We start from the raw sequence: 26,912 nt of genomic DNA, 5'->3' as shown, positions 1-26,912 counted from the left end.
TCCAATTGCTCTTACCCACACATTGCCTCAGTGGCCAACACACACTCAATTACAGGGAAGCAACTGCAGGAGGGCATCCCCATCCTGAGGGGCTCCACAAGTTGGCAGACCCACTGTCACACGCAAAGAGCCCAAGACAGCCTCCAGAGCCAACCTATTTTATACCCTTCAGGGGAAGGCGGAAGTGGAGTCCCGAGACCAGTTGACCTTCTCTTCACACACTCACAGTCCTTAGCTTTTGGCTTCTGCAGGGTTCAGCTCTCCTCCACCTTGAGCACTCTTCAGCACTGAAGAAAAGAGTTTGAATGACTGCGAATGACTGCTTTTCTCTTGCAGTGGTGGTCCCAAGGAGAGATCTCATAGCTGGAGTAAGAAGGAGTTAAATCCAGTCTGCAATGATTAACACTGCCTCAGCAGTGAGAGCAGGCTTTGTTTCTCAAGGTCCTGGCCCCCAAGCAGGCCTTATCTCAAAGTCTTGACATCCTCCCTTTTGGAGTGTGAGGCACAGGAGTGCAGACTGCTTGTAACTGGCTCAGTTCATAAGATCCCCCTTCGGCCTTCTCTTCTCTAGGCTGAACAGGCCCAGCCCTCTCAGCCCTTCCTCATATGAGAGATGCTCCAGCCCCTTTGCTGTCCAAAAAGTAGATTCGTTGCCCCATGTGCAATAGGCCAATAATCACACACTCAGGAGAGACATTTGCTCGTTTATTTTGGAGTTGTGCAAGGCCAGGTGCTCAGGGGTTTCCCACAAATCGAGCACACTGTCCCAACTTTCCAAACCATATTTACCTATTCGGTAACTCCCCAAGTACATCCCTCTTATACTGATTGGTTAGCAATTTACATACAATTATAATTTTGCTTACTCATCATATCCACAATCACACACGCTCAGGGGAAGGGTCTTTTTGACATACGGTCATGATTTTTTGTATTATAATGAAGACAGTTCACTTAATCATAGAATCATAGAATGCTTAAGGTTGGAAGGGACCTCTAGAGGTCATCTAGTCCAAGCCCCCTGCACACGCAGGGTCACCTAGAGCACGTGGCACAGGACTGCATCCAAGCGGGTTTTGAAGATCTCCAGAGAAGGAGACTCCACAACCTCTCTTGGCAACCTGTTCCAGTGTTCTGTCACCCTCACTGACAAGAAATTTTTCCTTAAGTTCCTGTGGAACTTTTGATGCTTTACTTTCTGGCCGTTTCCTCTAGTTCTATCAGTGGCCACCACTGAAAAGAGGCCAGCACCGTCCTCCTCACTGCCTCCCTTGAGGTACTTATAGACACTGATCAGGTCTCCTCTCAGCCTTCTCTTCTCCAGGCTGACCCGGCCCAGCTCTCTCAGTCTCTCCTCATAGGGCAGATGCTCCAGGCCCCTGATCATCCTCGTAGCCCTGTGCTGGACTCTCTCCAGCAGCTCCACATCCCTCTTGTATTGTGGAGCCCAGAAGTGGACACAATACTCCAGATGTGGATAAGGATACATGGACCTTGGGTTTTCTTGCCAAGGGGTTAAGGATACATGGACCTCTTGCCTTGGGGTTAAGGATACATTTACCTTGGGTTTTCTTGCCAAGTTTGCAATGTGTGAAAAAGCATCCTGATTTTTTAATGAGGAGCTCCAGTTTGTCCTTGGTTAAAGGATGTTAACTGTCTAGACCCTTGACCACCATCCCCTGAGCTCTGAAATCCTGTTTGATGGTCTCTAGTTTCCCCTTGGTATCGTTAATGCTCACATGAAAGAGCAACAGTGGGTAATAGTCTGAAGCCTGGACAAGCCTTGGCAGTCTCTCCATGACGTCTCTTATTTGAGCACCTGGCAGGCAGCAAACCTCTCTGGACAAGGGGTCAGGTCGGCAGATTGGTGCCCCCATCCCCTGCAGCAGGGATTCTCCCACAACAATCACTTGCCGCTTCTTCCGGGTGTTCCTGCGAGGCACGGGGTCTGTTGGCCCACTCGCTTCCCTTGAAGCCATGCTCAGCTCTTCCTCAGCCTGGAGGGCACTAAACCTATTCCTCAGCTGCAGGTCTTCAGGAGGAGTAAGAGCCTTTCTCCTCCTACGAGAAGTAACAAGTTTCCAGCCTTCATCTACAGTGTTACAATGTACAGTTTCACACAGCACAGAGTCCCTTGGCAACTGCACTGCTGTGGGAGGCTGGGACTCCTGTAGCTGCATGGTCTCAGAGAATACCCTGTTTATCTCCTGCTTATGTTCCCGGATGCTCCGCAGCCTGCTGACTTCCTCCCGTAACTCCTTTACCTGGTGACACAACTCGTCAACGACAGAGCACCTTTGGCAGGAGGGCTGACTGTCATCCAAGGCCTAACGGAGAGGCCCCAAGCACTCCCTGCAGCCCGAGACCTGTAGAGCTACCTCCGCTGTCAGAGTCGATCTGCATTGAAGCCTCTGACACAGATGACACAGCGGCTCCAACATCTACTGGGGACTGTGCTCTGCAGCGTGTCATGACCATTTCTGAGACATACACTACTAGGATTGGAAAGAAAGATTCATTCTGGCACCCTTCTGTATGAACTGCTGCGCAAACTGCTGCGTCTGTTCGCTGCATGCCATGCATGTCTTTATACAAGTCTGTAAACTTCTGAGCACAGTTGACTTTTCACACCTAGGCAGACTTATTTTTAATGAATCTTGTCATTATGGTTAGATCCCCCCATCAAGTAACTATGTGTGGAGGAAAAAAATGTACGCTGGCTAGAAGAGGACTTTAAGTAAGTGGGGGATACTTGAGAGCAAGTTGCAGAAGAAATCAGAAGTAGAGAAGTGTGGTAGGGCTGGGAAGTAATGTTACTGTTCAGGAGAGATGAGAGAGGGAAGTGGAATCTTTTCTTTGTAGCAAAGGAATCTTAGAGAAGTGAATGCACTTATCCTTGCAAGAAATGCAAGTTATAGCTTAGTCATTCAGATGTCTTCAAGAGTGTCTCTGTCCCATGTCTCGGTCATCTTTTCCTCTGCTCTTTCATGTTTCTTCTATCCCTTATGTTCACATTTTTAGCATTTGTGACTAGACATTTTGTAGCTGGAATTCATTCTGGATTGATATTCAGGGAGATGCATCAGTGATGAAGGGCTATTTGGGGGAAGGGGAGGAGGGCTAGCTACGTACTACCTGGGCAGTGGAACAGGCTGAGTACAGAGATTACCTATGGATCCTGTTACATGCCTTAATTGGTTACTTTCTGGGAAAGCAAACTCATTTCAACATAGGGCTTGTGTACCTTTGGTTGTCTTTGAGCCAGTTTACTTCTATAGAGCATGACTGACTTCTGAAAATTTTATCATCATCTTGTTAGAGCTCCACATAACTTGCAATAGCTCCTAAAATTGTCAGAGTATTCAGCAGGCTTTCTCTCCTGCCTCTTAATCTTTGGTATTGTCTCTATTAAAGCCTGTATGTATTCCATGTACTTTAGTCCTTATTCATTTAACACGGAAGGGGAGAGAAAAAGGAGAACTAGCATCTTGTCTGTGTGTCTCAGTGAGTACAGTACTCCCTGCGTTCCTTAATCCTGTGTCCGTTACCCCACTGTCTTTGCCACCCATACTTCTGTCTGCAACACTTAAAATATTGCAAAAATGGATAGAAATGGGTGCTGGGCATGAAGAGAGGTAAGACGGCTTGGGAGATTGTGTAGGGCTGCAGGAATTGTATAAAAAGGAATAGGGAAGGGAAAGTGGGCAGCAGAGAGCCAGTAGTATGTTTAAGTAGTTATTTGGGGACAGAAGTGGAACGTGAGAAGGGCTGTCAAACTTAAGGAATGTGGTCACTGTACTTGTTTGTAGCAGAGAGAACTCACTGATACACTGCACCAGTGCATGAAATGAAGGTTTTCACTTTTGATGAAGGAATTGTTAACAGTAATATAAGCCTTGTAGCCCAGCAAATCTGGTGCGGCCATTGCTTATAACAGGCCACAGGCTGTGTGTTAAGCTAACAACACAGGCCTCAGGACTTGTCAGGCTTTGTCTGGACTTGTCTTGGCCTGTCTGGAGATTTGTTTTAGCTCTTTTAGCTGTAACATCAATTATCTAATGACCAGGTGACCGTTACCTACTTTGTTTTAGCTTTTGCTTATCTTTGTACAGTTCTATGTTGTAACACTTGGTTTCAAAGATATAACAATAGCTAGTAATAGCAAGTAGCTCTTATGTGCAGAATGAACTGTAACACAATAAAATGCAGCACAGAGGAGTACAAACATGGGGTGAGAGTAGAGGCCTTGAAAGTGTTGGCACAGGATGATACCAGAGGCCCCAGGTCTATGAACAACTCACCAGTGGTCAGTTACTGGTTAAAGAAATGCAGGCTTGGGAGCTGGATCAAGCAAAGCCCCAAGCAAATCCTAGTGAGGAGGAAGAAACCAGTAGCATCAACATCATACCTCTCCCAGGAAAGAACTTGGGATGCTGACGACTCACCATACAGCACCCCCCCCCCACCACCACCACCAGACTGAAGCCACCGACCTTAGAAGGGTGAGCATAACACCAGAGAAAGGGGTAGGCTCTAGAAAGTCTATGGGTGTATCATTTTAACTGTATATAATTTGAATAGTCCTAGTATCACTGTAACTGGACTATATAATATTTATTTGATTAGACTGTTAATACTTTACTTAGACTAACACTAAATTATTGAAAATAACCAAAATATAATTCTGGGAATACTATTTCAAGGAAATATTCTTCTTCAAGGAAGAACACTTCCCTACAAATACTAATCAGCAAAGTGCTAGAACAAAGCTCTCCTAGTAGCTGTTTGGCATTATTTCTATGCTAACAGAATCTAAAACACTTGTAATCCTTAGAGGAGTTACTGTAGTAACTAAATTTAATTTTAAATATAAGCTAGAGGATACTCAGATACTCACAATAAACATGGACAGTAAGGATTATGCAGCCTTTCCAAGTGCTGTAAAAGTGTAATGGAGTTTGTAAACCACGCAACATACACATCCTCAACAGATCGCCTATATACGATTTTAAACAACATTCAATATTCATTAAGAAGGTCCTGTTTTAAATCAATTCTTCCCTAGAAGTTGGATGCATGTACCTGTGAGCTGTAAGATTACATGCTTATTCACTGCTACATGCACTGCACAGAATATGTAAATTTTTAGAAGTGTGTTTATGTAAAAATCCTGGGATTTCTACCTGAAATACCTTTGCATACAGTTGGAAATGACAGCTTCATTCCAGAATTTCTTCTGCTGTTACCTGATTAATACATCAACACCAAAGAATCAAGTGAACAGCAGCCTTGAAAAAGCTTTATTGAACTGTGTCTTTTTTTAATGTGCAGAAGATGTGTCTGAAAAGACTACAGCTTGAACCTTTATTTTTTTTAACCCTCAATAATCAATCAAAAATAAAACCCTACTGGGGATAACTCCTGGGATAACTGGAGGACTGGTGTAAAAAGTTCCCTTAAAACATTTTCTGCTGCAGAGACTAAAAGACAAAGCTAATACAATACTAAAAGGAAACAATAGAATTTGAGAATTAAGAAAGTGAGAATGGAACTGAAACGGCAACCTATGAGGTGGCTTCTTCTGTTGCTGTCATTTTAATTAGCATATATATCACAGTTCTGTTAGGAACACCATCAAGTTTTCAAGTCTAAATTTATCGGAAGTTGTGTGCAACTTTTGTCCTTATAATCTAACTCTACATTCCAAAAAACACAAAGCCTTGCTGTCCTTTGCCTTGGGGCTATTATAATAATCCGTACACCAAAAAAAAAAAAAAAAAAAAAAAGAGAGAGAGAGAGAAAATATTTAAAAACATATAGGATTAACAGTATAGGCTTATAGGTGGCATGTTTCACTTAAAAAGGCTTCCTTTTTTTTTTAATGCCAGAAATATAACCAAAAAGCCCAATAAATAAAGGTCAATAAAGTTAGCATTAAGAATTCCATTTCAACATATTGACAGTCTAGGAAGTCAAACCCTCCAACTCTCCTGATACTGACAAGTTTCTGCAAGCTATGAAGGAAATACATAAATATCTCAAAATGATAGAGACTCTGAAGACTTAAAGGCAACATAATTCAAGTTAACTTTTTTTTTTTCCCCAAGACAGTGAATATATGAATCATCTACACCCAAATAAAATATGTTTAATGGTTAAAAGAAAAATTAAAAGGGAAAACTTTAAGGAAAGGTGAACAAAAATTGATTTTAGGGAATTTGTGGTAGATTCCAGCAATGGCCTTGTTATTTTCTCTCCCATAAACATATAAAAAGTTCGAGCCCACCTAGATATAATGACTAAAAGGGCGAAAATATATAGCAAAACGCCACATCCTGGAAATGACATTGTAGCCCGCTGTGGAGTTTGCATTAATGTGCAGGGAGGGTACATAAAAAGGTCATTAGTCACATGTTACTCAAAAACTACTTCATGGCTACAAACTGCTAGTGAGCACTAACCTTTTTTTCCTCACATTACCTTTGAAGAATGGGAAAGCTTTGGGGTTTTAGTTTTACTCCTTGCATTTATTTTTTTTAATGACAAGGTCACTAGAACTCATGCACGCTGCAAAAAAGGTCATGCAGTAGTTAAGGTAAACCATCCAAGCATTTTTTATTCATTAATATTCATAAATACACACAGCAGCTTCATTAGAGATTTTTCATTTTTTCCTCCTCAGTTTGAATGCGGAGTATTAGGAGAGCCTTTTGCATGTCAAGCTACAGGATGCAGAGCTTTTTTTCCCCACACTGCAACCTATATTTACCTGCTAGAAGTACAAATTAGTTAAGTGGAAATGATTATCATATATATCTTTTCTCTCTTCCTTTTGAATGTACACAATGTAACAAGAGTAACAGACCTGAAATTACAATCACCAAAACAAACCCAAGATAGTTGTTGTCCACTTTCATTGGCAAATACAGCACAGAGGACATTGTCTGCAAAGTGGGATGCCATCAAAGAGGAGGTGGAGGAGGCTCATTTCCTTCATTACTCTCTTTTAAATTTAGGTTTTCTAAAGCAACATCTAGAGGCATAATATCTACACAGCCCATAGCACCAAAATCAGCAATCTCCCCTTGCTCATCCTCATCTGAGGAAGAGCTTTCTTCCCGCATCAAAGTGGACAGCAAAAGCTCTTGAACAAACAAGCTGCGGTCTGCCCGTTCACTTTCCATTGACTGACGCTCTCCTTCTGACATCTTAGGATCATTCAACCTGTACAGCAGCACAGAAAGAGACAAGACAGACAGTTAGTGAAAACCTGTTTCATTGAATGAAACAGTGCCTCTAGCAGGCTCCCATCGATGACCCTTCCTTGTAGTACCCGGGACTCCCCATGCAGCTTGGAGTTTGAGTCCTTCATTAAATCTATGCTATTTAACCCCTCATGAACTTTGAGTGTTTCTCTTCACTGGTATCCGCCTGTCTCTTGCGTGCCTTGCAGTCACAAATACCATAAATACTGTCAGTCGTAAATACTGTCGTAAATACCATAAATACTGTCCGTCTGTTTTTACAATGCTTTGAGTAAATGATGTTCTATTTTTCCAGATGAGGTCAACTCTGTATTCCCAACATACCCATTCATTTATAGTGAACCGTTGCTCAGGCTTGACCAGGGCTTTAACATTAAAGTTAAGGGGCTGTCGTGGCCACTCCTCTCATATATGCTCCTGCAAGTACCCAAACTCCTTTCTCCTTATTCAAAGGGTTGCCAACCAAAAACCGGGAGCCAAGATGAGCATGCACCTCCAAAACATCCCAATGTACCCAATCCCATATGTACCCTTCCTCCCTACCCCTAGATGTGCATTGGTCCATTATGGGGTGTACCACTTTGGGGTACACCACTTGTGATTGGCTTCCAGTTGGACTTTATGCCACTAATTACAACTCTCTGAGCCTGGCAGTTCAGCCAGTTTTCAATCTGCTTCACCATCTTGACCTGCTAGAAAGCAGCTTTGCAGAAAAGGACCTGGGTATCCTGGTAAACAAGTTACCCATGAGCCAGCAATGTGCCCTTGTGGCCAAGCAGGTCAATGGTATCCTGGGGTGCATCAGGAGGAGCGTCTCCAGCAGGTCGAGGGAAGCGATCCTTCCCCTCTACTCAGCCCTGGTGAGGCCGCATCTGGAGCACTGTGTTCAGTGCTGGGCTCCCCAGTACAAGAGGGACATGGAACTACTGGAGAGAGTCCAGCATAGGACTATGAAGATGAATAGGGGACTGGAGCATCTCTCATATGAAGAAAGGCTGAGGGAACTGGGCCTGTTTAGCCTGGAGAAGAGAAGACAAAGGGGATCTTATCAGTGTGTACGAATATCTTAAGGGAGGGCGTCAAGAGGATGGGGATAGACTCTTTTCAGTGGTGCCTAGCAGCAGAACAAGAGGCAACAGGCACAAACTGAAACACAAGAAGTTCCATCTAAATTTGAGGAAAAAATTCTTGACTGTGAGGGTAACAGAGCACTGGACCAGGTTGCCCATCTATGCATGTTTCTTGCAAACATTTTGCCCTCCACAATGATGCCCTCCTATTGCTTTCAACAGTAGCAATGCTACTGGCTGCCCTCACTCAAAATGGCTCCCAATTTCCCTTACAACTCCTCCATGTGTAGATACAGTTTCTGCTAATGAAAACAGGCACCACGCACTGCGGTTTTCAAAGAGACTGGGCCTAGGTTATTTCCTCATTAGGCATTGGGGTTAAGAAACTGCAAGAGATGGAAGTGATGAAAGATGGGAAAAAAAAGTGATGAAAGGCAAGCAGCACTAGACAAAGCATAGGGGAAAGAAGCATGTACACACAGGGGGGGAGAGGCAAAGGCATAATATGATTAGCATGGGATGTGGTGCAAAGAATGAAATGGGGCACCTCATCCTGTCAATCATTAGTGCAGCTTAGCATTTGGGTCCCTCTGGCCTGCAGGTTCTTGTTACCTTCCAGACTGATGAAAAGGAAAGGAAGCGTAAAAGAACTGTGGTAGTAAGAAATATGGGGTTGTAATGTGATGTGAGGTGCAGAAAGGAAACTTGAAAGAGGGTTGTAAAGCTATTCAGGGAAAGATGTAATTGGGGAGAAGAAGACAAGGAGAGAGGAAGACTGACCCCTTAATAGGCAAAAAAACCCACCACCACCACCACCAATAGAAAAAAGAAAGATGGTGGAGAACACAAGGGAGTTAAATTGGAGATAAGGAAAACAGAGGGACAGGAGCATAGTAGGGCATGAAAACACAGGGGTAGAGGAAAATGAAGACAGGTGGGGGCAGCTTGGATGGAAAAGGTGGGGGAGATTGAATCAGAAGAAAATACTTTTAAAAATAAATAGCCAACTAATAATTCTCCATCCTCCTGCGGCACCAGGGCTCATTTTGCTGCCCAGCCTAGTAGGTGCACAGGCCGCAAGGCTCAGGCAGGAGCTTGACTGAGGTGGACTGTTTGATGGATGCTTTACCTTTACAATTTCTTCACCAGACCAATGACTTCCCCCCCCCCCCCAACAGACAAAAAGTTGCAGGGAAAGCAAACAGAATTCTGCAAGACAAGGACATTTTGCTGCTTCATCATTCTGTATAAGGTTCTATATAATACAATCGGGCATCTGGGTCAGGATAGGAAGCATCACGTGCATCTCATTCTTGGTGCATCTTGCTGCACCTCCCCGAATTAGAGGGCTTTGCATGCCACACTGAGGAGGAGTGGCAATAGGAAGTATTGTGAACCACCATGCTGAACTCTTCCCCCCCCCGCCCAAGGCTGCTGCCACTCTTACAGCTGGACTGATAAATGCTGAATGACATTTGAAAACTTCCTTTAGGAACCAGCCTAGGTACTGCTGCACTTCTTTTGACATGTGCAGATCAGACATCATCTTTCACACTGGATGCAACAAGAATGCAGACATTTAACAAATCTTCTGTTCTTATGTGCTACGAAAGACTTCATAGAAGTGGATTCTCATGCTGAAGGGATGGTGGTGGTGGGATTCCTTAGTAATCCCTTAAAGTGCCCATTTTGTCCCTAGGTCAACTTCTAAATGCAAACACAGCACAGAATACATTACTACACGTGTAAAGCCTCTTCACTCTCTTCACATATCAGTGCATGTCTCATCACCTAAGAGAAGCAAGGACATTGCTTTCTCCATTCTGTACTACCTCACAAGATCAGTGACTGAAATTTGCTGATTTTCATTAAAAGATATTATTGTTTGATATTATTTTGAGTTTAGATAAAAATCAGCATGACAGCAATAGCTTTTCCCAACCTAGGTTTCAAGAATCAGCAACTGCTCAAATGCCTGTATTCTTTCTCGACATTTAATTGAAAACAACAAAAACAACAAAAACCCAAAACTTTTGAATACAGAAGATCAATATTCTAAGCCTACTAAAAGAGGTGGAATGAGAGCGAACAATTTTTCAATGGAACAACCCTAGAAGTATGCTTTCTTAAACAGGAGTGTATTCTGCATATTAAAAGCCCATTCCTTATTTACTTTTTTCATGTACAATATTTTACATATAAGCCTCTATTCAACCTTAAGCCTTCATTAAAGATTTGTTTCCTAGTAAATAATATTACTTAAGTTCTCTTCCCTCACATCAGCATATAATGCTTGAGCCATATTACTGCAAACACCCTTTCAGAAGTAGTAGGATAAATAAGCATAGTTTAGCTAAATAATATCTCTTATGTTTCTCTCAAAACTGAGAAGCTACAAGTAATACTTATTCATTGCCTAGGAGCAGAAACACAGCAGGATTGAAAACATGATGTTACGAATTCAAACAAAAGCAAAGCATCTCAGCCACGAACTTCATTAAGGATCTGGCCAAATCCATTCCATGGCTGGAACTGTAGGCAGCTCGTACAACCATAGCTCAACTTGTAAGGCTAGACTCCTTTTTAAGGCCCGAAGACAACAACTAACCGAGTCTAAACATTTAAATGCATTCCTAGATACATAGAAGAAATGCAGCATGCCTGTGAGATCGCCCCTCACTTTTATCAATACAGAGGCTCCACTGGATAGTTCTGCAGCCAAGTCTTAGAGTTGGTTTCCTTAAATCAGAAGAATCCCCTTCAGCCCAGCTACAAACTACCACTCTTAGATATTCATTTCTTGGATTTACTTTACTTCTGATAGTGTGGATCAGTCTACTTTTTTTGTGATTGTTTTACAAATTTGTCTGTAAACACCTAACTGTACATCAAACAACTGAAAAACACCAACACATCATATTTCTTATGATTACAATACACAAGATGTGATATTTAACATTATTCAGATTATTTTGACTATGGTAACAAAGCACAGGGTACTACCACATCTTTAAGTACATTTAACAAGAATAATCAGGTTTAAGACCAATTCAGCAGATGAAGTTTATTGTTTTTAATGGTACTGCATTAAAATGTGAAATATTTTTCATTTAGATTGAGTTATGAATTACAGATATTCTATGACAGCTATTGACCTCTAACATTGTCATGTTCTATATGATTCACTGATTGGCCTGTTAATCCTGGGATATGTTTAACTGCAATTAAGGACCCTACTTCGCTACACTAAAACATACAACATTTTCAATGAACTCTATATCTTTATCAGGACCTAGGAAAACAGAAATGGCAGAAGAGTAAAGTTAAATCCACAGAACAAGTTACCTTGCAAGAAGAAACTGAGAATTCTGGATAGTCTGCTGACTGTTTTCTGCGTTAGATGTGTTGGTTGCTGCTATAGATTGCGTAATAGTGGTGGTGATGCTGCTTGCATTAGTGCGCCTATTTGCATTGCGTGCAGTCTCCAGTTGTTGTCTTGCTGCCTGTGCATGCTGTCGCTCCAACTGCAGTTGCATCTGCAGTTGCTGTAACTGAGATGCAGAAGGGCCAGAGGAATTGAGCTGCCCTGCAGAACGCCTCACGCCTGATAACTGAGATAAAAGCTCTGCCAGAGAAGAGAGAAGTTTCTACCATGAAATCTGCTTAAATAAATATTGTACAATAGCACAAATGTGTCCCAAATACAAGCGTATCGAGCATTTTCTTTCTGAAAATCCTTCATCAATTAAGTCAATAAAATCACATTGATTTGAAAAGTTTAATGGGCTACCCACTCCAAGCATTCCATATCTCAAATCCCACAGGGTAAGGAAGATTAAGACTTGTTTATACACAGTTTTTTACTCTAGATAAGAGATTCAAAGTTTAAAGTTTTCTAAACCACCAACGAGAGTCAATCTGTGGGAAATGCCCTATAAGCAATGCCCCATACAACAAAACTCTAACATATTGCCTTCAAGTCAAAATAGATTTGAACTAAACAAACATTTCAAATTTTGACTTCAGTTAGTGGCTTTATTTTCCACCCTCAACAAATGTACCTTCAGTGTACAAACTCTACCTTCCCAATATTCCCGAGGGAAGCTGTAGAAACAACAGAAATATTGCAGCATTGTTTCAGACATTTATAGAAAACATTCAGTTCAGAAAGCTTTTTCAAATGTTGCATGATGTTAAAAACTGCTATGGTCAAATATTTTTATTGTGTGAATTTTGACTGCTAGAAATTTTCTGCTAGAAAAAAAGAAATCCTAACCTCAAACAAACAAACAACTTTCCTGAATATTCTTTTCCTCCAAAGTTGAAGACCAACAAATTCTGCCCACACTAAGTATTTCTCAAAATAAACATAAGTTATTTCTCAGTGATTTATTGCAGAATATATTCCTGAGAAAATATTCCATACACAGTTGCAAGTACTACTTTGTTGTGTTTGATGCAAGGAGAACAGAGAAGGTAGATTCTTTTGTTCCTCTGTCTACTCCCCCTGCCCCTCCCAGTTAAACTGCAAATTGTTATAATAATTTTCCTTCCACCTTACTTTCAAGATAGAGCAGTAGCTCTTTGTGTCAGGAACTCAGAATGCAAACACTAAATGTTCAAGTTCTATGTAGCCAGCACAACCATATCAAGGCTAACTACACCAATAATATTTTATTTCACTAAATACTGACGATAAACATAAGGAGTAAAAATTAAAATAAATAATGTTTAGAGATCTATTATAAGCACAAGTTCTAACTTCTGCCAACACGTACTATTTATTACCCGAATAAAACGGAAGTCTTATAACACCATCAGGCAAGAGATATCTGTCTATCTTCACTGAGTGTAAGATTGCTCTGAGTATAGTCAAACAGTACTCTTGAGGTAGAGGAGAGCTTGAGGCACAGGCTTGACATGAGACAGACACAGCCAGACTGCACTACATTCTCTGAATGCAAAAAAAAAAGCATTACTTGCATCAAAAGAAAAGATTCAGAGAAATGCCATTTTATTACACATTTCATGCCTGTAAATGAGTAGGCCTTGTGAGGCTGAAACAAACCAAAACAGCCACTTCACATTTAACTGACCTGAACTAACAGCCACTGCAACAAAAAGAGGTCTTGCACTCCAGGCCACACAAATATCCTCCTTTCCTAAACCAATTCTAGTGCATTTTAGATCCTCCCATGACCTAATTTAACTCACTAAATAGGCAAACAAAAAATTCTTCCTTTTTTTGCTGGGATATTTTTTAGCAGTAAGAGTGTAGCCAGCAGGTCCAGGGAAGAGATTCTTCCCCTTTATTCGATACTTGGGAGATCATACCTGGAGTCCTGTGTCCAATTTTGAGCTCTCCAGTACAAGAAAGCCATAGATATACTGGATCAAGTCCAGTGAAGGGGCCACACCAAGATGGTCAGGGCTGGAGCACATGACATGAGGAGACGCTGGGAGAACTGGGTTTGTTCAGCCTGGAGAAGTCTACTTTGGGAGAGACCTTATTGCTGTCTACAACTACCTGATTGGAAGATACAGAGAAGACTGAGCCAGACTCTCAGAGGTGTACAGAAATAGGACAAGAGTCAGACAAGTTGGAACATAGGAAATTCCAATTAGATGTTCCTACTTCCTTTTTTTTTTTCTTTAATCACAAAAGCAGTCAAATACAAAAACAGGCTGCCCAGAGAGGCTATGAGGTCTCTATCCTTGAAGGTGTTCAAAATTTAACTGACCAAGTGTTTGAGTAACATGATCTAAATAGACCTGCTTTGAGCAAGGATTTGGGACTAGACAAACTCCAGAGGTCCCTTCCAACCGAAATTATTATATGCTTTTTTTCCCTGCTTGTCATTTTAAAGAATTAAACGAGCTCACATAAGGTCTGAAGAACACCAGTACAAGCCAGTACAAGAGAGGCAAGGGAAACGGGGAGGGTGGAGCTGCAGCTTCCCCTTTCAGGGCCAATGTGTTATTAAGCTGTCTTGCTCCCTCGCAAAGAATCATAGCCTAACAAGAAGCTCCAGTTAAAATGTTCATGCCCTTCCAGTATCTGAAGCAAAGGTGGATAATGGCGGGAAGTTCTGAAGTTTCCTTGACACTTATTACCTTTCGTCCTGGCAGTATAAGATTGATGTCTTAAGATTTTGCATTAGGAGAATGGTTCTTTTTAAAACCAACTTCTTGCTCAATTTTTATTTTAATCTCTTTAAAGAGAGGTTATTTTTGGAAAGCATAAAGTGAATAAATACTTACAGATCATACCTATAAAACCTAAAAACATGCCCATGTGATTCTTGGAAGCTAGAAGTGAGACTTCCTGCTCCTCACAATTCTCCTGAACTTGACCAAGATATGCTACAAATGCTTTATACCAATACATTTACATAAGATTTTAAAAATACACTTAAAAGATCTTCTAAAATTAACAAGTCTGCCATTGAAATTGCAATCTGGATGTAAACTGAACACATTTTAAATATCTATTAATAATATTCACATTGAGCTAATTTCATCTTCATGAACTCTTAAGTACAGCACTGAGAAAAGGTTCCTCATCTCCTTCATAAACACCTCTATGCACATTGCAAATTAAAGTTAGATGCATTCCAGTAGGTAATGGAGGTTAGAAACAATTACATTTAAAAATACACACCACTTGTGGTCAGGTCAGCCATCAGAATGAACCTAAAAGTGTCTAAATTTAAAAGAACAAGTTAAAGGCATGTTCTTTTTAGTTTCAGAAGTTCCAGGCTCAATATCTATAGACAATCCAATCAAGAATACTGTTCATCAGTAAGCACCTCTAAATTACAATGGCACTGGGAAGCACGTATATACATTCAGTTTCAAAACAGAAAAATGGGGCAATTATCCTCTTAGATTTTTTGTCACAGCCTATTTAAGAAGGACTCTAGGGTAAAATTGGTGGTTACAGCTCTTACCAGCTATAGGGTCCATGGCTTCTCTATTGCTTGAAGAATATGAACTCTGAGAAGATGAAAGTCCACCAGTGGAACTGCTAGTAAAGTGCATGTTTGATCTACGTGCACGGGGGCCTCCCAAACCCCGACCTGGGTGGAACATTCTACGTACATGCCGAACACCACTAGATTCATCATAACCAAGCAGTTAAGAAAACAGCAAGAGCATTTACTAGGTGGGGTAATCAGGCAACACAACATTCCTCATTCATAAAGCAATGATTCAACTTTGCAAGTATAATGCAACCATAGCTTTGGTGCCAGTCAGATGTAAAGGTCTGAACCTAAGATATCCAGGGCTTCTTGCACTAAACTCTTTTTTCTCAGGCCTTTTATTATGTCTAAGAAATGTCAGAGTGGATTTCCTGTTTTCCAGATCAAAGTTTCCTAGTAGGCAATTTGAACTGATGACGCATGTTCAGCAGAACATGTTACTCAATAGACATAGGGATTTTAACATTAAAATTAGGGAAGAAGGGGATTTAAATACTGAAAATAATCAATTTTATTTTAACTCTTATCAAGAGCAAACAGTAATTATTGCATTCCCTTTGACCTTTTTATTTCATACTTTTATCCAAGGAATTTTACCCACTTCAGTCTTCAAGGAATTGTAGTTCAAGAGGATTCATCACTATCATACCCCTTTGCTTCATCTTCCCTCTCTTTCTCTGCACAAATTTCATTGACTCTAATTATGAAAACAATCCCTTTCACTTTCTTGTTTCCTCCATTTCCTAGGAGATGCTTATATTCCAAGACATAGCTTTTATAGACTTTTTCCATACACACTAAAGAGACTATCAACAAATCATTTGAAAATGATCTTTCCCAGAAGTGTTAACATATGTTCTCCCATGACAGTCTAGATGAAGCTTCCTTTTACCTTAAGGAACACTACTGTAATTAATTACTATACTAGGAAATGACATATTTTATTTTCCCATTTCTACATTAGTAGAAAGCTCAAAGTAGAAAGTAGTGAGAAAGCTCACTACATTAGTAGTAGCAGCTCACCTATTCTTCGATTTTACTCTTTTTTAAAAATAGCATACTTATCACTTGAATAATATCTATTATTTGTAGCAGACTCATGCCTAATGCACTTTTCACACAACATACAATTATGGCATAGAATTGATTGCCTTGGGATATCACTAAGGTCAAAAACTTGAGACGGAAAAATTATTCTCTTAGCAAGTAAGAACATCCAGTTGTTATAGTAAATACTTTTAAGGATGTTTGACTCTTTAAAAACACCTGACTTCCAGGGTTGGGGGGGGGGAACTCTCCTGGACCAGATTATATTTGCCTAGCACAGATTTGTTTGTTCATCCTTTGAGTCTGCTGATACTGGATACTGCTAGTGACAAAACATTGTGCTAGAGAGATTACAGTTGAAAATTTGTTTAAAGAAGAAACTGTTCAGAATCTGTAGGGGTAAAGGAGATGCGTTTTAGGTGCTGCACAGAATTAATCACAAGGAATATCTGCAGCCATTTGTGACAGCTAAAAGAAGAAACAAACTCTAATCTCTATAAAAAAGACAAGGCAGGAAGTTAAACCGTTCATAGCTCTAAGCGGTCAATCAAAACCCATCTCAGAAACTGCTTAACACAATTCCCTATGCTAGAAAATATACAGGCAAACAGTCTTCTTTCTCTCTATCCTGGGCAATTAGAGGGCAATTAGAGCAGGGGGATTTATTCTGCATATTTATGAACTGAAATTTATGCAAAGACACATGTATAAAAGCAATAGTATGGTATCAGAGCATAACTTTTTAACAGCTCCCTGACTTTGACACATATCCTTTCCTTTCTTTTTTTTCTTCCTTTTAGTCTTAGCTGTTGGGAGACATAAAATAGCACCCAACATGGACGAGGTAGTCCAGAAAACTTTTTCCCATCAAGTTTTGTGGACTTTACAACACTGATTGCTAGAGCAATACTGTACAAAACCTTCCACATGCATTTTCGATAATTTTAAATCATTTACAACATCGAACTCCCCTAAAAAATCAATTTCATGGTGGGTGACTGACATTGTAGCCTTAACTCGGTAACTGAAAAGATTATTCTGATTTTTTTTTATAGCTCCTATGTAGCTAGCAAGAAACAAACATTTCCCAATTAAAAGTTATCTGACAATGTCACTGATATGAGAGGAGGATTAAAAGCTCCAGAACTGTGAATTTTAATCAAACAACTTCCTATTCAAGTGGATGAGGTATTTTCACTGTGTAATTAGGAATGACATTTCAAATGCTAAAAAAACCATGCAAATACAGATCACAGTGAAACCATTTCCTCAAATATTGCTAGCAGTAGACATAATGAACTTGAGTTGTTGAAGGCTCTATTTTTTTCCTTTAAGAAGCACTGAACAAAAAGCATTATCAAAGTAGGAGTGTATTTCTTTAAATGATATAGAAAGATAAATAATTCATAGAAATTACTTAATTTCAGAAGTTACTCTAATTACTTTATGAAGTGCAGACCATCATGAAAAACTCTCAATATGTTTTTGCATGGCGCAAAAAAAAATTCTAAGATATTTGATGCTAAAGAAAATTATACTTAAAACAGAAAGAAACTGTCAGTTTCAGCTCTTCAACCACTAAGACGAGCTAAATTATACAATCTCCAGATAAAGTTAATTGAAAGACAGCCCTAATTCCTAGGATATCTCCTGATAGTTCTTCTAGTTATATCTAAAAAAATTCAATAAAAAAAGGATAAAACTACCCTATTGAAATATGATGATAAAACTAATCAAACAAGAAATTTAAAATCAGTCAATCTTGACAAAGTTCAAAGCATTAAAAGGTTTTGCTAAACAAAAAAAAAAAGCACACAGAAAACACAACCACACACCCAAATGTAACCACTTTACAAAAATCAAAACAAATATTTACAGCTATTATAAGGAACAGTCTAACTCTTTCCTCAACTCAAGAAAGGATATTAAATCTCTGGGAGCTCTGTGTTCCAGTGTAAGATGAGCTGCAAAATCATCTGTGACATGATTAGGATCTCCTCCAGGTAATGCTGCACATATTGGACAAATCTGAAACAAAGTGAGAGAGGAAGGGGGGGGGAAAAACACAACTAACTTTTCACAAATCACAGAACACACATCGAGTTGATCATTTAATGTGGATTTTTATACTTTAAAGATCACATTCCAATACTGTATCTAGACAGCCACAGGTTTAAAGCAGTAAATGCGTTCAAAATGCAGCCATTAATTATAGCATATTTTTAATGTAGCATCATTTTAGCACCTTTTCCTTATAATAATGTTTTTAATAATACCACTGAAATCAAAAAGCAAAGTTTTCAAATCCAATTATTTGCAGCGTTTTAAAACTTTGTATGTCAATTCAGACAATGGGTCTGGTGACATAGGATTACTAATTGCTTGCATATACCTTCACATGACATTACCATAGTCATTTACTGCTCTTTGAATCCCCAAATAACTTTTCATTCACCCCATCAGAAAAATATGGGAAGGAGATTGAAACCAGATATGAATATTCATTCAAGCATCACTATGAAGACAACCCATTGAATTAGCCCACAAGCAGAGTTTTGGGAGAGGAGAGAAACTACTTATTCACACCAAATAAATATTTTGGGAGGACCTAAAGACACACTAAAGCCTAAAGACACACTTTAAAAGTGTTAAGGGACCATTAGTGCTATTACGTTTATCACCACCCCCACATCGTATGCATAATTTTGCAGGTCAGGCTTAAAGTTTGATGGATCACTTTTTAAAAGAATTCAAAAAGGAAACAAACCCTTTCCACAGAACGTGCATTAGGTAAGGAGGTCTTAGCTATACTTCTACCCATCGCACATCCAACACTTTCTATGAATTCTTCACTGCTCCTCAGACCCAAAAGGATAGCACTACTTCTGGTCCTGTCACCCATTTTCACAGCCAGTCAATATTGCAATGCTTTTGACAAACATTTTTTGCCATTTCAACTCCCCCAGGAGCAAGCCCTGGCTGTGATGGAGAGCCCAGGTTCTTAAATTATGCTCTTCACACATTTAAGTTATTGGCTATAGTTTTCAAAAGACTGTGGGCATAGGGACATTTAACTGAAAGCACACGCACCCTTCTGACCCCTTTTTGGACTGAGAAGAATGTCTTAAATATATTTATAACAAGATCTAATCTCTCTTTGAAAAGGGTGACCAAATGTTTCATGTCAGCTTAATTTTAGAAAGCAGCACTGATCATAAAATAACAAAGGCATTAAAAGATTTATTACAATCCCTTTCGCCTTTAGCTCAAAGTTTTTCATGCTCAGGATTTCACTTCACTAGATTCTATTTTTCAAATCTCCCATCACTACAGAAGCAATACAAGTGGACACACAGTAGAATAGACATTTTATTATAACATCTAAGGGAAAACAAAACTACCAGTTATGCATTGGATATATCACAAAGAATTAGTGAAGAGCTTTATATAGACAGAACACAATTTAAGGTAGACCAGAATTTCTAATGAGGTCTGCTCTCCCTCAAAAAAAAAAGCACAACCCACATAATGCCCCCCCCCCAAATATAACTCAAAAGAACCCACGACAACAACAACAACAAAAAAAAATCACCTTTTTGATACATAAGCAGAACCAACCCTACAAGTAATCTGTAAAAACAAAAATGTAATCGCAACTGTGATATAGGTACCTGTTAAATGCATGCAATTTCACAGTAAAATCAAAAGTGACAAAAGATCAAACACTGCATGAGGAACATGGATTCTAAAATCATTATTTTTAAATGTTATTTTTTTATTATGAAAACTTCACTTTTGAATACTGTTTTTGGGCAACCTATCACAGAATCATAAAACTATTATGGTTGGAAAAGACCTTCAAGATCATCAAGTCCAACCATAAACCCATCAGCACCCTGCCTCCTAAACCATGTCCCTCATCTACACGTTTCTTGAACACTGCCAGGGACGGTGACTCCACCACTTCCCTGGGCAGCCTGTTCCAATGCTTCACCACTCTTTCCATGTAGAAATTCTTCCTAATATCTAACCGGAACCGCCCCCGGCACAACTCGAGGCCATTTCCTCTTGTCCTATTTTCAGTAGCTCTTCAGGAGAAGAGATCGAGCCCTGCCTCACTTCACCCTCCTGTCAGGTATTCGTAGAGAGCGATAAGGTCTTCCCTGAGCCTCCTCTTCTCCAGACTAAATAGCCCCAGCTCCCTCAGCGGCTCCTCGTAAGGTCTGTGCTCCAGCCCTTTCACCAGCTTCGCTGCCCTCCTTTGGACACGCTCCAGCACCTCCACATCCTTCTTGTAGTGAGGGGCCCAAAGCTGAACACAGTATTCGAGGGGCGGCCTCACCAGCACCGAGTGCAGGGGGATGATCCCTTCCCTGTTCCTGCTGGCTCCACTGTTCCTGATACCAGCCAGGAGGCCCTTGGCCACCTGGGCACACTGCTGGCTCATGTTCAGCTGGCTCTCGACCAGCACCCCCAGATCCTTTTCTGCCGTGCAGCTCTCCAGCCACCCTGCCCCAAGCCCGTAGTGCTGCATGGGGTGGTTGTGACTGAAGTGCAGGTCCCGGCACTTGGCCTTGTGGAGCCTCATACAGTTGGTCTCAGCCCATTGATGCAGCTTTCCCAGATCCCTCTGCAGAGCCTTCCTACCCTGAAGCAGCTCAACTCTTCCTCCCAGTTTGTTGTCGTCTGCAAATTTGCTGAGGGGGCACTCAAGCCCCTCAGCCAGATTGTCAATAAAGATATGAGAGGGGAGCAGCCCCAACACTGATCCCTGGGGAACACCGCCCGTGACCGGTCGCCAGCTGGATTTAACCCCATTCACCCCCACTCCCTGGACCTGGCCTTCCAGCCAGTTCTTCACCCAGCGAAGAGTCCACCTGTCTAAGCCGTGAGCTGCCAGCTTCTCCAGGAGAAGGCAGTGGGAGATGGTGTCCAAAGCCTTACTGAAGGCTAAGTAGACCACATCCACAGCCTTTCCCTCATCCACTAGGCGGGTCACACGGTCATAGAAGGAGCTCAGGTTGGTCAGGCAGGACCTGCGTTTCATGAAGCCATGTTGGCGGGGCCTGATCCCCTGGTTGTCCCGCACATGATGTGTGATCGCCCTCAAGATGATCTGCTCCATAACCTTCTCCCTTAGGCTCAGGCTGACAGGCCTGTAGTTCCCTGGATCCTCCATCCAACCCTTCTCGTAGATGGGCGTCACACTGGCAAGTCTCCAGTCGTCTGGGGCCTCCCCTGTTGACCAGGACTGCTGATAGATGACAGAGAGCGGCTTGTTGAGCACTTCCGCCAGCTCCCTCAGAACCCTTGGGTGGATCCCATCAGGCCCCAAAGACTTGTGAGTGTCCAAGTGCAGTAGCAGGTCACTGACTGTTTCCTCCTGGATTAAGGCGATTTATTCTGCTCTCCATAGGTGTCTTCCAATCAATGTTAGTATAAATTCAGTTATTTTCTCTCGGTAGGGTGAATAGAGCAAAGAATCATTGAGATTTTTAATGGTGGTGTTAAATTAGTCTGACAATTTTTGTTCATTTGTTGCTTGTATCTTAACAGTGGAAAAATGTATTTAGCTCTTAAAAACAAAACAAAAAACAGACGAAAATCCAAATAACATTTTCTGAAAATAAATTGACTCACCAGAATTTTTCTGTTTTACAGGTATCTTTATATAACGAGATTGGTCACTTGGGTGGGGGAGCACTTTTTAGTTGTTCTGATAATTAGGCTGCCCCTTTTTGGTGCTTATTTACTGTATGTTAGGTAATATTTAGTGTATTTTTATGGTTATTCTGTTTAGCAGTCTCTTTTCCCTCATAACCAGTTGCCTAGCTGCCAATCAGGCTCACAGTGTCCTATAAGAACATAGGTTTGCCAGCGTATTCTAGCTGTGAGATGGGAAAGGTATACAGCTCATCTGTTGGATGATCTGTGGGTGTTATTTTGTTTTAAGCTTTTGTAGTCTAGTATTTTTGTGCATCAACATATCAGAATTTGTTCTTCTATTAGAATTGTTACTTCTGTTTCCCTCTACCACCAGCATTAAAAAAGATGGCATAATTAAGAACATGCCTCATGAAATACTTCTGTTGACAGTTGTTTATCTGAGGTGTCAGTGTTCGATATTTTAACTTACTTGAAGCAGAAGAAATTATAGATAAGCTAATAATCTTTTTGTTGAAGTTGTTTATATCATCCTTGAGATTTGTTACCTTAGATTTTAAAGCATTATCACAACTTCCTTTCAGGAAAAGCCTGTTGATAGAAAAAGCTACATATGTGGATGCTGTTGAAATTCCAATCTGTGTTATTAGAGTTCGAATATATTTACTTTTTATAGTGAAAATAGCCCTATTTCCTCTCTTTCCTTTCCCCAAAGATAAGTTATTAAATTTTGTTGAAAAAAAAAATGGATTTGACAATGTCCACTCCCTTGTTATGACCCCAATTTCAGATCAGTTTTCAGACATTTTTAGCCACACACAAAGGGACTCTGCAAGGAGGATATATACAGCTTAAAAATATAAAGCAATTATTTATTTCCTAACATGCAGATGGAAGGATAGCTAGGATTTAACAAGCTGCTAGCCTAAGCATTAGTATACGCACTGCCCCTAAGACACTCAAAGAGTCTTTGCTGATCAGTCAGGTGTCAGTCAGGAGGGGAAGGGGCAGCATCCACAGCTCCCTGGAACATATCCTCAGTGGTACTGAGTTGGAATTATCCACCAAATTTGATGACACTGATGACCCGATTAACTGACTGAATTGACATCTTGTTTTCTTTTTTTTTCTTTGAGGTTTTATACCTTTCCATGCTGGTGTGTTCATTCTTGATGCCTTGAGTTGCTAGCCATCTCCATTTCAATGATCCTGCCTCTGTAATTTCAACTTTGTCTCTACAAACTTTCTCCCAGCTCTCTCTCAGCAGTCTGAGTCACGATTGCACAGCTGGGCCTTGGATCCTCGGTATACAGGCCACTAAACCATGGTATTACAGAGGGAGAGGGTTATGCTCTTGTAGAAGACAAATAACATTTAAATATGCTGATTTTTATAAAGTGGCACTTTCTGTTTCCCTTTACTTCACCACTTGATTTTTTTTTTCCCTGATGATTTCAATAGTAATAAACAGTGCAGAGCAGTTATACACCATATAATTGAGTACTGGAAGAATTGTTTTGCTTCTGTTTTTTTGTTGGTAAGCATTTTTATCTCAGGATTTTATATCTAGATGTGATTGTTGCTTGTGCCAGAAGTTCTGACATTTTTCCAAAGTGTGAGGTGAATTTGCTATGTAAAGAATAAGTAAAATATTTTGGATTTTGATATTATTAGAAACAATGCTTGTATTGCTTATTGTTCAGACTACTTTTATTTTAGAAGTGTCTGTAGCTCTGTTTTTAAATTTCCCTTTATGGTGGGGGGTATGTTTTGTATTTATTTTTAAAGATGTCTTCCCTAATGCAATTGTAACATATATTAGCAATTCTAGGTAAAATTCTCAAGCAATAAGTTTGGGTATTTTTCCAGCAGTGGAGGTTATACCCGTAATTGTGCAGATGCTGTAGACACCTAAGGAATGTATGATTATAGAAGGACATTCAGGGAACTGTTGTCTCATTCTTTTTGTTTTAGGTTCCTATAAAAGTCTGAACACTTGAAGCAGATTATTTGGATCTTAACATGCTGTGGAGAAAAGACTTGTGATTTCAAACTTCTTTATTCTGGCCTTTAAGCAATTTTCACTTTTTGAATAATTCTGGGGGAAGATAATCTCTTGCTAGAGCCTGCAAAGGACCTCACATGGAGGAGTAGGGGAGGTAATTGGTCTACCTGTTCTGAGACTCAAAGGTGTTCTGGTCTTTCCTAAGTATGGTTTATTAACCATCATGGTTCTAGGCTAAACAGAACAAGACTTGCTTGAAAGATGCCCACCTTTAATCCTTAAAGTAACTGTGGCTATCCAAAGATGCTTTTTTAAGAACTTTGTGGTTTTTTATTTGAGGCCTTTCTGTCTCTAAGCCAGATTTGCAAGGGCCATCAGTAGTGCTGTGTGATGTGTTGTTTATTATTATTATTACCATTATTTATAGCCAGTTAAATAATTTTGTTCAGGGGGAAAAATGCTCTCCAGGTATTTATACTGCTAATAGTTGTGATGAGTAAAGATTGAATTTTGCCATGTTCATATATAGGATGACTCAGTTCAGAAGGGTAAGACTGCAATATGCAGCAATGCCAGATAAACAAAAAAAGTTAATGTTGGGTATTCGAGGGAGAGAGGTTCTGGTGATATTGTCTCATACATAGTTCTTTTAACTGTTGGTGCTTGTTTTAACTGAAAAAAAAAAGTTATAGTAAATAGAAATGACTATAGAAATAGTCATACCATTTATGACTGCTCAAAGCCTCCAAAGTTGTCCACTACAAAAAGGCCTAAAATGTGTGCAGGTGTGTGTATGTCTTGGGATGATTTTTTTTCTTTTTAGAACTAAAACCTCAGGTATTATTACTTCTCTAGTAAACAATCAAGGATGATGGGCATCAATATAGGGCAAGGGATGGATATCGTGGATATTATAATGTTTGTTATTGTTGCTGTTGGATTTCAACAGAGTGGACTAATGACTACAGAATAGCATGCAGGTAGAACACTTTAGGGTTGCAGATCTAAAAGCTGTAGGAAATGCTATCAGATGTTATCTTTGAATCAAGTTTCAGAATAAAGACTATATTTGCTATTAAATCACACTCAGCAGATTCCTTATATATGGAAAGAAAGGCAGCAAATAGACTTTTGTCTAGTTAGTCTTTATGTGTGGAAAGGAAGGCAGCAACTAGCCTTCTTGTACATGAACTGGTTTTGTGCATGAACTTTAAGGACCGGTTTCTACAATATGTCGACAAGCGTGTTGGCACGAACTTTACTTGCAATAAAGAATTAGAGGAAATAAAAAGTGTATGGTTCCCATTTCTGTTTTTCTTGAAGGAAAGTTATTGTTACCTTACCTTAAGCATAACAGGATTTATATAGGTGCAGAATAATTATATACCTTGTATAAATGTGGAGGTAGTTGTAATAAGAGAGCACTTCTGAAAACTGGCAGGTCATTTGTCAGGTTTGGAGCCTACCTGACTTAGGGATTTCTTTTAATCATCTCCTGGATTTCATTCAAAGTAATATAATTAATACAACCTGTTGTAACTTGAAATTTCTCAATGTGGAATCTGTTTCTTCAGTCTTGTATAATTTAGAGAATTCAAGAGCGTTGTATTAATGGAGATTATATTAGCTATGTCATGCTTGAACAGTGATGCTGTACTCCTTGTATTGGTTGGTGAGCTATTTGCCAGAACTAATGCTTACTTAAAACTTCTGTTTGTATAGAACAATGTTCTACTTGCTAAGCAAAATGTTCATAAATCTTAGTGCACAGATTTACATTTACGATTAGGACAGGTAGAGTTTCTGTTCATCTGTTCATCCTTCCTTGGTGTGGGCATAGGTTATTGATGTTGTGGAGGTGTTTTTTTGGTTTTGAGTTTTTTTTTTTTTTTTTTTTGGGCGGGGGGGCTTGGGTTTGGTGGATGGCTTTTGCAAGAGGAAGTGGATGAGGCCTTCTACAGGCAGCTGCAAGAAGCCTCACAATCCCAGGCCCTGGCCCTTATGGGGGACTTCAACCACCCTGATGTCTGCTGGGATAATCACACAGCTAGGAGCAGACAGTCCAGGAGGTTCCTGCAGAACATTGCAGATAACTTCTTGATGCAGGTCGTTGATGAGCCAACAAGGCGAGGGGCGCTGCCAGACCTGATACTAACAAACAGAGATGGTCTAGTGGGAAATGTGACAGTTGGGGGCAGTCTTGGCTGCAGCGACCACAAGATGATGGAATTCACGATCCTGCGAGGAGGAAGATGGACAAGAAGTAGGATTGCAACCCTGGACTTCAAGAGAGCTAACTTTGACCTCTTCAGGGAGCTCCTTGGAGGAATCCCCTGGGCAAGGGTCCTAGAAGGAAAGGGGGTCCAGGAGAGTTGGCTAATATTCAAACACCACTTCCTCCAAGCTCAGGATCGGTGCATTCCTACAGGAAAGAAGTCGAGCAAGGCGGGCAGGAGACCTGCGTGGATGGACAAGGAGCTGTTGGGTAAACTTAATGAGAAAAAGAGCACGTACGTACTGTGGAAGAAGGGCCAGGCCACATGGGAAGAATATAGGAACATTGTCAGAGAATGCAGGGATGCAACGAGGAAGGCCAAGGCCCGTTTGGAATTAGAGTTAGCGAGAGATGTCAGGGGCAACAGGAAGAGCTTCTATAGATACATCAGCAGCAAGAGGAAGGCTAGGGAAAATGTTAGTCCGCTGCTGAATGGGGAGGGTGCCTTGGTGGCAGAGGATGCAGAGAAGGCAGAGTTCCTAAATGCCTTCTTTGCCTCGGTCTTTACTGCTAAGGCCTGTCCCCACGAACTACAGAGCCCAGAGACAAGAGAGAGAACCAGGAGAGAGGAGGACTTTCCGCTGGTCGAGGAGGATTGAGGGA

At 40.5% G+C, this 26,912-nt stretch overlaps 1 protein-coding gene across 1 annotated transcript in view; it reads right to left on the bottom strand.

The window, feature by feature from the left end:
- Nucleotides 1-6,590: 6,590 nt before the first annotated feature.
- LOC104570109 (E3 ubiquitin-protein ligase KCMF1) overlaps nt 6,591-26,912 on the bottom strand; it is a 31,036-nt gene continuing 10,714 nt past the window's right edge. Inside the window, exons 3-6 of the mRNA XM_088529879.1 lie at nt 18,292-18,393; nt 15,286-15,460; nt 11,681-11,960; nt 6,591-7,224 (exon numbers count right to left, since the gene is read on the bottom strand). Coding sequence (XP_088386005.1) covers nt 6,963-7,224; nt 11,681-11,960; nt 15,286-15,460; nt 18,292-18,393 — 819 coding nt within the window. The 3' untranslated portion in view covers nt 6,591-6,962. The remainder of the gene's footprint in view (nt 7,225-11,680; nt 11,961-15,285; nt 15,461-18,291; nt 18,394-26,912) is intronic.

Source organism: Tinamus guttatus, unplaced genomic scaffold, assembly GCF_059628265.1.
Source record: "Tinamus guttatus ecotype Peru unplaced genomic scaffold, ASM5962826v1 Tinamus_guttatus_pri_ptg000354l, whole genome shotgun sequence".
Classification (NCBI taxonomy): Eukaryota; Metazoa; Chordata; class Aves; order Tinamiformes; family Tinamidae; genus Tinamus; species Tinamus guttatus.
Note: the sequence above shows the minus strand (reverse complement) of the source record. Positions and strands in the feature narration are given on the sequence as shown.